The sequence below is a fragment of the Antechinus flavipes genome, chromosome 4, assembly GCF_016432865.1.
Source record: "Antechinus flavipes isolate AdamAnt ecotype Samford, QLD, Australia chromosome 4, AdamAnt_v2, whole genome shotgun sequence".
Taxonomy (NCBI): Eukaryota; Metazoa; Chordata; class Mammalia; order Dasyuromorphia; family Dasyuridae; genus Antechinus; species Antechinus flavipes.
In genome coordinates this window covers 176,680,981-176,693,099 of record NC_067401.1, presented here as the reverse complement: position 1 = coordinate 176,693,099, position 12,119 = coordinate 176,680,981, and the positions used below count along the sequence as shown (strand labels likewise).

General features: G+C 34.0%; 1 protein-coding gene across 4 annotated transcripts in view; it reads right to left on the bottom strand.

The window, feature by feature from the left end:
• Positions 1–12,119, bottom strand: part of MAP2K4 (mitogen-activated protein kinase kinase 4) — a 273,432-nt gene that overhangs the window by 73,794 nt on the left and 187,519 nt on the right. For 2 of the 4 annotated variants that reach the window (XR_007953396.1, XR_007953397.1), the window contains 2 exons: positions 8,723–8,768; positions 6,779–6,879 (listed from right to left, as the gene is read on the bottom strand). Coding sequence is in view for 2 of the 4 variants with exons in the window: in XM_051995559.1 (XP_051851519.1) it covers positions 6,766–6,879; positions 8,723–8,768 (160 nt within the window). In the remaining 2 variants the exon portion in view is untranslated. Of the gene's footprint in view, positions 1–4,358; positions 6,880–8,722; positions 8,769–12,119 lie in introns of those variants that run through there. The other 2 variants (XM_051995559.1, XM_051995560.1) reach the window with 1 other exon arrangement.

Genomic DNA, 12,119 nt, shown 5'->3' with positions numbered 1-12,119 from the left:
TATCAATTGGAGAATGGTTAGGTAAATTGTGGTATATGAACGTTATAGAATATTATTGTTCTGTAAGAAATGATCAGCAGGATGAATATAGAGAGGACTGGCGAGACTTACATGAACTGATGCTAAGTGAAATGAGCAGAACTAGGAGATCATTATATACCTCAACAACGATACTGTTTGAGGAAGTATTCTGATGGAAGTGGATCTCTTCGATAAAGAGAGCTAATTCAGTTTCAATTGATCAAGGATGGACAGAAGCAGCTACACCCAAAGAAACAACACTGGGAAATGAATATAAAAACTGTTTGCATTTTTGTTTTTCTTCCCGGGTTATTTATATCTTCTGAATCCAATTCTCCCTGTGTAACAAGAAAACTGTTCGGTTCTGCATACATATATTGTATCTAGGATATACTGTAACCTATTCAACACGTAAAAGGACTGCTTGCCATCTGGGGGAGGGGGTTGAGGGAAGGAGGGGAAAAATTGGAACAGAAGTGAGTTCAAGAGACAATGCTGTAAAAAATTACCCTAGCATGGCTTCTATCAATAAAAAGTTATTTTAAAAAAAAACCTAAAATCCAAATACAGCACTAAGTTTCAAAACCACAACTTTTAATTCCATTTTCAACATTTTGATTGAGACATACTATTTTTAATCATTACCCTCCATATTGTTACATTTTTCCTTTTTATTTTCTTTCTCCCTCCTCTCCCCCAGCATCTTTACTTTATTCATCTTGCAATTCTCTATTAAAGAAATTTTCCAAAGGGTCTAGTGACTTTCCACTGATTCTAGAACAGGAACAAGGATTCTTAGTTCTTTTTCCTTGCATCTATCATGGGTTCTTTCATTTCATCTTGAAGCCCATGAAATCCCCCCTCTTCCTCTCCCTCATATTTATTTATTTGTTTGTTTGTTTTTCCTTTCAACTTATAGACCATATGAAATCTATCTACAGACCACTTAGATCTGTTCCAGAATCCTTGTTCTAAAATAAAATGCAAATATTTCTTTGATCTTTAAAATAACCTAGCTTTGGCATATTTTTCTAGCCTAATTTCACAGGTCTTATTCTCACATACTCCATGCTCCAGCTAAAGTCTGCTTCCCAGATATACCTACTTCATCTATTTCCAGGACTATGCATAGGATTTCATCCCTGAAATCCTCATCTTTCTCATCTCTACTACTTGGAATTCCAAGTATTCTTAAAAGCTCAGCTGAAGTGCTACTCTCTCTATGCAAGGTTTTTCCCAATTCATCCACTAGTATACTGTCTCATCCACCCCAATTAATTGCCATCTATTTTGTCATTGTTTATCTGTACATGTTGCTTCTTCCAGGAGAACCTATGCTCCTTTAGGCTGTGACTTCATTTTTGCTTTGTGTATCGAACAAAATAATGTGTGTGGCAACAGTGAACACAGTAAAAATTCATTAAATTTTATTTCTTTGACTTTGAACTCTTTCCTTTTTCCCCTCTTTTATTATTATTGTTCTGTTCTTGCTCTTAATGGCCTTTCCCCCCCATATATGTTTTCAGTGCTCCTAGATTCCATAGATTCTCTCTGCAGCTAACTTATTCTAAAAGTTGATAAAGAAATATTGGACTACCTTGGCCATTTTCATTTATGCCCCATATCTGTTACTTTTCAGCTTCCGAGACCTGAAATGGCACATAATAAAGTAGATGCTTTTAAACTGATTTGGGTGTGAAACAGATAGGTAATAGGTCATAAAGGGGAATAAAAAAAGGATCTGGGATAGTGGAGTCAGGGAAGCCTTATTAGGGATCTATGTCAACTTTATCAAGTATTTCTCTGAACTCCATGCATTGCCATTGGACTTTTAAAAAATACCTATGGTGTAACACATTTTCATCCTTATATAACTTATATAAGCAGCCAAAAGTTATAGGGTGCTAAGTTTAATGGACAAGCTAGAGAATAACAAAAAATAAGATTTAGCTATGAGGATTATTTTTTTCCTGTAACAATTAAAACTGACTAATGGGATAGGGGAAAAAAGGTAATTTCTAAAGAAAACAAAAAAAAACTCTTATTAATGCTTTGGACAGTAGCATGAGTAGTTTGCAAAATGACTACTTCAAAGGGGACAAAACACAAATGTAGGGTTTTCTCTCATGGCTACCTACAATTTCCACTACTGCTTAAAAATACTCTAGTAGAGAAAGCCTAGGTTTGAACATGAGATAACTTGGATTCTAGTTGCAAATTGTGTAGCAATGTAATCATTAAGTTAATTTAAAATAAATTTAAAGTACTGTAAAAAGCATTGCACAGATAACACGGCATTTTAATAAAATGTATATACTTATAAATGTAGTTATTCTTTGTAACAATCTAGAGGTAAATAGCTTCTATTAACTGCAAAATAACTAAAATAGAAATTAAAAGTGGCAGATTGACACTCGTTCAAGCAATCTAAGTAATTTTAATACATAACTAGAAAATAGATGTTAATAAGGGTGCTAATATATTGAAGACATGAATTCAAAAATGAACCAGCAAATAGATGTTGTGGTAGATAATAAGTTGGTATTGTAATCTGGCAAACCTACATTTAAGTTCCATCCATGATATATACTAGTGTGTAACTATGGGAAAGTCAGACTGATCTAAGCAACTAAGACTATAAGTTGCAGAGAAGATGCAAATTTGCATTGGTAGAGAGACTTTATTCATCTGGAGTTCCTTATATCAATAAAATCACAGGGTTTGGTCCCATTTCTATTATAGGTTTAAAACAGTCAAAAGAAAGTTAGATAAGAAGGAAATGTGTTGAAGCATGACATTATGGGGTGTGTAATACTCAGAAATGTACACAATGGATATATAATCCTCAAAAGAACACTCTAAATATTGGCTTTCTTAAAATGTGCAACTTCCCATAATCACTGTGATTAATCCAAACTTCAATTCCAAAATAGGCGTATATTTGATTGAGTGTGATATAACTGCAGACGAAGTCAGATGGGCCTTGGGTAAATAAGAACAAGTGTTTTTTATTTCACCAAAGCCAGAAATATTCCAGAGAGCTGAAGGAACAGAATCAAAATGCTTTTTAGGTATGCTTTATGTAAAACTTCTTCTGTGTCATCATATATGATGCATTATCTCTGGTCTTTGGATAGAGAGATGGCTCTTGAAGAATTGTGCATGTATCATTTCTCTAAATGACTGGAAGTACATTCCATACATATACCATATATAATAACATAGAACACTGGAATAAAAAAGATTCCTTTCTAGATATATACTTGTGTTCCTAACAATTTACACATTATATCTTATCTGAGATTAAGACACAATCAAACTTAGTGTCTAAGTTACTTCAGAATATGGGATAAAATATTCCAAAACTTTGAGAAGCAGATAAGTTGCCAAGACACACAATAAACAATTTGCAGAGAGAGATGGTTCAGTATACTAGGTGTTAGGACCTATAAAGTCTGTATAAGAGAATCTGAGTTGCAATTTTTCTTTTTCTGATTGTCACTTAAGGTTGGGCTGCTATGTAAGTATAACTTATAGTTTTATTGGATCCATCCTCCCTTCTTATCAGGGTCCTCAATTCCTTACTTCAAACCATGCTGTGATTTTCTGGGGAAAATGATAGACAGTATCTATTCTCCCTAATTGAAATTGACTATTTGTAGCCTTTTCTCCCAGAGTGTGATAGAACTGTAGCGAAGGTGCAAGTGTTAAGATGCAAGAGAAGTTCCTTGAATAGCTATGTGAAAAGATAAAATAGCTAACTATCCAGATTAAAATAAGCCAATTTGAAGTTCTTTTCTCAAAATACTTTTAGAATTCTTAGTTTTTCTGTGTGCTTCTTTCCTTTAGGTCCAATGGGCTTTATCAACTTACCAATTCTTCACAGGCAGCTGTGAGAGGAAGAATCAGCATATATCCAGGCCAGTACCTGATTCCAGAGTGATTAGCAAAGGCATCACACACAAGAATAAAGATGACAAATAACAATTACATAGGGATACAGCCCAAGATGAGGTTTCAGGGATAGTCAGGATTCAGTACTAGATCAACACTGCCATCCTGATCCATAGACTCTTCAAGAAACAAATGTGAGTGTAAGAGAAAACAGACAATCGATGATAAGTGACAAATGGACTGAAGTTTGCCTGTGTAAGCATTCTATCACCCAAAGCACAAAGTGACTATTTGAGGAGCTTCAGGGATGACAACAGAAATAGGAAGAAGTAATTGTCACTTCTCAAAGGAGATTTTTCTCTTCTAGCTTAAAGGAGATGTTTTATGGATATTTAGTTCATTTTCACTCTAAACATCTGACCTTAGAAAATGAAATAACAAGGTCATGATCACATCCTAGATTTATTACAACTGACCTGCAGGCAAAAAGGATAGAACTATTACATAAACACTTCGATTCCATGATATATCTTAAATAGAGAAGTAATTCAAACCAGAATACAGGATAAAATATTCCAAAGCTCTGAGAAGCAGATATGTTACCAAGATCCATTTTACAGACAAATAAGGCAATATCCCTGCACATTAGCTTTTTGATAATTTTTATACATTTTTCTATGGTACAAGAAAAAAAAATAATCAGAGCTCACAATGTACAGTTCTTACACTATTTTCACAGTTCGTGAACACTGTATAACTCCCCCCCCTTTTTTTTTTTTAAAAATAAAGATACATTGTAATAAACTCCTTGCCCTTAATAGTTTATAATAATCTATGATTAATACACTAATAAATTGCCTCTTATAAGATCATCCACACAAGAGAATAGTCAGACTAGCTCCTAGACAGTCAGAATTGCTTTCATCTCCATTAGAAAAATAGCAAAGTGACCACGTGCTGAACCAGACAGAAAGAAGTTGACAATAGAAAAGAAAATTCCCCTCAGTAGAGATGCAGGAAAGGGCAATGGCTTAATGCAGTGGAAGGAAGACATACATCCTGTCACTTCTTATGTCTCTGACAAGTAGACATAATGATCAAAAAGGAAGGACCATTTTTAAATTCTGAAATTACAGCATGTAACTTCCAATAGCACCATTCTTTCTTTATTATTCCATTTTCTAATATTAATGTCCATCACAAGCTCTGGAAGGAGAATGAGCAGTTGTTATCATGTTTTAGTTCAGTAAAGTATCCCCTGCAGACTCAACCATGTCTAATACATACTCTAGCATGCCTCTAACCATGCACAATAACTTTTGCTACACACAGTCTAATGTTTAGTGACCCAGGATATAGAGAGAAAATACAACAGCTGACACCCAAAATGGAGTGTCAACTTGTCAGCAAAAAGCAGGAGACTTAAATGGCTTTCTAATATTTCCTGTCTTTGGGCTTTTCTCATTTATGAAGAATTGCAATTCTAGTAAGACATTTCAAATTGGCTTCTGGACAAATTTACTTATAGTAGAAAAAAGAAGAGATTCATTTTATCACACTATTCAGTGTGTCATACTTCCTAAGCCCTATAATATTAAAATATTTCATGAGATATATTCAGGGTTAAAGGCCATTGTCAGAAAAGTTTGGGGAATCACACAAGATGTGTGTGGTTCAAATAGCAGATTAAGCAAATTATAATATAACAACTATAGGCAGCCATATAAAGTGAATATTTCAGGAACTAAAATCTGGGAGAAGAGAAAACTAAATGCAAATTTTGTATGAGAAAAATTTCTACCTTATTATTCAAAGAAATTTGTTCCCCTCTCTATCACTGCATTACCTTTAGAAAAGTATCAGGCCTGGGGAAAAGAAAGAGTCAGACCTGAAGTCACTCTAAGTTGCCTGGGAAAAAATCTTAAGATTAAAAAAAAGAAAAAAAAAACCTTGTTCAACTTGGCTCTCTGCATTTTTTTTCTCTTCTTTTAGTCCTGGGGCTTTGTGGTAGGTGGAGCATCATTTTGGCACCATACTGAATTCTAATAAATCAAAGATTCTTAGGTCAGCACCTTCTCTGACATGTGGCAAACTCCTGGATTTTCCCAATTAAGAAAAGCTGTATTGGGAAAGGAGAAAAAAAAAAAAAAACACATTCTGTCCTGTCTCAGGGTTTTAATGTTAGTCTCTTTCAACGTAACATTTTTTTTTTTTTTTTTGGTAAAGACAGTCACTCTAATTTAATATATTTCATTTGAACAAGAAATTCATTTGAGCACACTGACCCAGAACATACATGGTGACTGTAAAGCAACAGAACATCAAATCAATAAATCTATTGCACTTAGTGAAGAAAGTAAATTCCTCCTTAGTTTTTCAACTTCAGAAGGCGCTGCGTGTATCTCACTGGCCTTGTCAATTCTTCTCATTCAGTCCTACACCTCTACATTTGCACATGGCACACTTATGTTGCCTCCTTCTTAAAACATTTGGGAATTTGAAAACATCATTCTAGTAGCTGCATCTCCAAGTTTTGAGTCTAGAAATGAATTTAAAATGCAATCCAATCACTATAAAGAGATCAATTATACTGACTTCCACGTATCATGAATATGCTCATCACAAAAGGGCAAGATGAGGTCTTTCTGACAGCACTAACACTGTGTGATCAATCAGATATTATAAGGATGCACTTTCTATGTGACAAGAGTATACAGACATGATGGAAATGAACACCAATCTTATTGCACATGGTGTCCGGGCAAGCAATAAAAACACTGTGATGGATGAAAATTCTTTACATCGTGTTTTCTCTCAGCCCTTTTTCTAGAGTTTGACGTAGCAGCAATATCAATCAACATACATGGGAGATGTGGGAGTTGCTGGCATTTGATCCAGGATTTTACAAACGTAGCATGCAACCTCCACCGTGCGCTCTTCATACATCAAAATAAAGGGATGTTTCTAAAAGGCAATCAAAAATTCAAGAATTAATACTTCTGGCTAGAAGAATTCAGAACTCTCTATATTTTCAACACATGTAAAACTACAGGCAAGTGTACAAGTTCAAAATGACAAAAATGTTAATATCTGGTATCAGGTAGAGGTGAAAAGTAAAAATGTCTTGTGTACATGACCACTACTGACACCAACTCTTGCATCACTAGTTCAGGGAAGAGAAATAGCTGCTCTCTGCTGGTAACTGAGATTAGGGGCGTGGGGGGGGGGGGAGGAAGGGGGTGTGGTCAGGCAGCATGCTAAGGCATCAAGGGAAGCATTCTGATAAAAGACTTTTCATTTCATTTCTGGGGGAGCAGGCTTATAATCTAGGACCTTTGAAACAATGGTTGGCTTTCTCCAAAATGGCTGCAGCCAACTTACACTAGAGCCACAGAAACTGATCAAATTAGCAGGATGTCAGCAACTTACCAGTATCTTGCTATCCTTATATTTCACCAGAATTTCTACCTCTTTGACCCAAGCAATTTCTTTTCACTTCTAATTTGGCAATGGCTCTCTTTCATTGCTTCTCTAAACTGACTGGTGCCTTTTGAATCAATACCATGGAGAAATATGATTGAACTTACTATTACTCTTGGACTACTAAGGCTAATTTTTCAACATCTTATTGCTGATTTTACCCAGTACTTCCTCTTGTCAATATTTTCAAGTAACTAGACGTAAATGGATCACTAATAAAAGGTGAACAAATGACAGAGACAATACAGTTACTTAAATATTCAAATGGAAATTGAATCTCAAATGAAATGGCTTCCAGTTATAGAAAATTTGAATATTTAAGTAACTGTATTGTCTCAAATGACAGAGACAATACAGTTACTTAAATATTCAAATTTCCTATAACTGGAAGCCATTTCATTTGAGATTCAATTTCCATATCTGTAAAACATTCTATCTTTAGCCTCAAATCTGTGATCCTGATACATATTCTTCATTTGAATATAAGTATTCTTTTAATGAAGAAAAAATATTATGTGACTTTTTTACTATCTTTTCTTGAGGGGAGAAGAATTTTTAAAGGGATATTTAAAATTATTCTATCACTTATAAATGTGAGCTACTATTAACTACAGCTACACACAAATATTCTCATGATTTTTTATGTTATTTACAGTCTAGTCAATTTGGATAATTTAGATTATTCTGAACTCCTTTTCTTTACTAACAAATAGATAGGATTAAGTGACACAGGTATTTATAGCCATAAAAAACTGGGACACATTGACAGACATTTTAGCTATATGTATCTAGTGCCTCCCTCATATAGATGTTAGTTTTTCTTATTTAAATATCCCTGTTGGGGTGTGTGTGTGTGTGTGTGTGTGTGTGTGTGTGTGCGCACACATGCACACACATGTATCTATTTATCTGCAGGGGGGCATGTAGACAAAGAGACAGGGACAAGGTTTAAGTGGGGAATTGGAAAGGGGAATCTTCCAACTAATAGTGGTGCATATAGCTTCTGTTGAAGGTTTAAACTCCTACAACTGCCAGGATGCTCAATAACTGACAATGATCACAAAGGGAGGCTGTTCCTTAATGTCAGTGTTGGAATTTGGAAACACAATTCTAATTCTATGCTAGCACCAACATTTTCTGAAGAAATACATTTTTAAAACTAATATAGGAAAAAAATACAAAAAATTCCCTTTAAAAATACTTTTTAATGACTACATTCAGTGTCAAATTTTACTAAGCATATCTGCCCAAAAATGTTATTTATTATATTAAAGACTTTAATTTTTGCAAACCAAACTACCCATAAGCTCTAAAGTCTCATACTCACCAGAAGTTCTTTATACTTTGGCCTTTTGGATTCATCCTTTGTAAGGCTAAAATAATATAAAAACAGATTGGTTAAAATAGGGAGTCACTACTATGTTTTCTTTTTCTTATTTGCAATAGACTAATCTTTTTAAAATAAAACATCTTCTTTTGGAACAAATATAAAATACAATAAAAATAAAGCTCACTGCTTTTTTTGTGTAATTCATGATGAGGGTTTATATTCTCTCCTCAAAATAATCTTCCACTTCCTTTTTTAAAAATTGCCAGTATAACAGGTACTTTGGTAGGATTAAAAACTAATTCAGTAGTACAAATGAATTCAGCTTTTATTCCAAAAAACTCCTGAGGGCAACTTACTAATACTGAAGTCTAAGACTAATGTCACAGCAAGCAAATGTCAGAGATGGAAATTCAAATTTAGGTCTCTTGCCTCCTAACCCACTAATTTTTTCACTATTGTTAAAAGTTAACTTTTAGCCCTGCCTTAGGTACAAAATTTATTTCTTTTCCTGGGAATTTCTTAAAGAACACTACAGTGACTCTGACATCTTGATCCAGTAAGACAGGGGTTCTTAAACTTTACTGCATCACGAACCCCTTTCTCTGACTAGTGAATTCTATAGATGTCTTCTCAGAATGTTTTTATATTAATCAAATTTAATACTCAGGATTACAAATGAACAATTTAATTCCCATTCTTCCCCCCAAGCCAAGTTCCCAGACTCAGATTAAGAACCCTTGTTATAAGGGATGGGAACAAGAGCTAAAAGGAGGATGTAGAGAAGTAGCTGATAGAAAGACCAGGTTTAACATATTCTTCAAGTAGAAGAGTGGGGATCAATGTCTCCTTTCATTCATTGTTAAGCATAACTCTTTGCTTAAAGTTCCTGTTGAGTTCTTGTAGGTAAGGATAAGCACATTCATTATGCCATTTTCTCTTTAAAAAATAAAATTAATTCCTTTAGAGGCACCATAGTACAGTACAAAATGTGCTAGATTTGGAATCAGAATATCTGGGTTTGAATCCTGAACTCTGTAACTATTACTTAGATGACTTCTGACAAGTAACTTCCTCTCTTTAGGACTCAGTCTCCTTATCTGTAAAACAAGAAGATTAGATGAAGTGATTTCTATTTCTTCTAACTCTAAATCTTTGATTCTATGATCATCATGTAGTGGGTTGGGAATAGGGAGGAAGAAATGTCTTCATATAAATGACATTGTTCAAAAAAAGGAAAGTACCTGAGATAATGATCTCATCTTACAGATGAGGAAACTGCCTCAGCTAGGTTAAGGAACAGACAGGCAGACAAAAGAGCATAGACTGGCTTTATTACTCCAAATCTAGTAGTTTTTTCACTACTTTTTTTCCTCTATCACTTTGTAAGTCCTATTGTATCCAAAAGAACAATGAAACACCCTCCTTATTATAGAAAAGTTATTTTTCTTTGCCAACAAGGGATGGTTCTGGGACTGAAAGAAAGATCAGGAAATATCCATGTGTAAAAAACAAAAAGTCTTATTAAGCTTTAAAGGAATAAAGATTCCTATCTTTTTTAGAAATCTAAATATAGAAAGATCCTGCTGATCCTCCTCCAATAAGAAGATCCCCTTTGAAGTAATCAATACTCATTTAGATGTTTAGACTCCAGTATGTATGCTTAAACAAGCTATATTACTATCAATGTATTCTTTGTAAATTATAGACTGAAAAAAAGGTGAGATATGAAAAAAGTAAAAAGTAACCTCTTTTTTATTAAAGAAAATGAATAAAGTTCTCACAGCTATATGAAGCTTCTGTGCCTCAGTTTCCTAAATTGTTAATAAACAAGGAATTGGACTCTTCTAGTCATGATCTAGTCATATGAAAAAAAGTGCTTTAACTCATTATTTAATGGAGAAATACAAATTAAGACAACTCTGGCAAACCACTACATACCTCTCAGATTGGCTAAGATAACAGGAAAAAATAATGATAAATCTTAGAGAGGATATGGGAAAACTGGAACACTAATACATTGCTGGTGGAGTTGTGAACTAATCCAACCATTCTGGAAAGCAATTTGGAACTATGCCCAAAGGGCTATCAAACTGAGCATATCCTTTGATTCAGTAGGGTCTCTGTTCCCAAAAGATTCCAAGAGATCATAAAAAAGGGAAAAGAATCCACGTGTGCAAAAATGTTTATAGCTGTCCTTTTTGTAGTGATAAGGAACTGGAAACTGAGTGGATGTTCATCAGTTGGGGAATGCTGAATAAGTTATGTTATATGAATGTTATGGAATATTATTGTTCTATAAGAAATGATTAGCAGGATGATTTCAGAGAGGCCTGGAGACTTACATGAATTGATGTTAAGTAAAATGAGTAGAACCAAAAGAACATGTACATAGCAACAACAAGATTATATAATGATCAATTCTGATGGATATGGATCTTTTCAACAATGAGATCATTCAGGCCAATTCTAATAAACTTGTGTCAGAGAGCCATCTATACCTAGAAAGAGGACTATGGGGACTACATGTGGATCACAACATAGTATTTTTACTTTGTTTGCTTGCCTTTTCCCCCCTTTTCTCTTTTTTCCCCCTTTTTGATCTGATATGTCTTGTACAGCATGATAAATGTGAAAATATGTATAGAAGAATTACACATGTTTAAGATATATTGCTGTCTAGGGGAGGCAGTATAGGGAGGAGAGAGAAAATTTGGAACACAAGGTTTTGCAAGGGTCAATATTGAAAATTATCTTTGCATGTATTTTGAAAATAAAAAGCTATTTAAAAATAAAAATCTAATGTGCTTCAAGAGATCTAGGAAAGCCAGTTCAGTATAAATCGTGGAAATGCTCAGAAAATCAAAAGAATGCTTGTATTAGCTAAGCTTTACCCTGAATTTCACCCAAATATTTTGGTCTTGTTCTAGGGCAGTAGAAAATTTTCCTCATAGCACCTGCTAACTATTTTAGTGCTTCCTAAGTAGATATAACATTAGACTAAGCACTGAGGAGATTTTAACAAATGAAAACAAACTCTTTAAATGAAGAGTTAAGCTATAACATATCTAATAGGTAATGATATTAAGTCAAATGAATCAATGAGTCAATGAATATAGTTCCCAACATTTTAAAATATAGGAATCTTCTTCTAAAATAAAATAAAAAATCATACTAAATATAGTGATCAAAAACACTTTCTATAATTTCATCTTTGTATTCCTAAATAGGAGTTAAATCTGTTATTTAATTGATATAGAACTTCCAAATGGGGAAACTTTTTTTAACCATTTCAGGTCTGAACCTTTTCTGCCATTTCAGCCCAAGGTCACATAGCCAATAGATGTCACAGATTGAACTTAACCTAGGTCTTCCTGACCCAAGTCTAAAGTTGTCT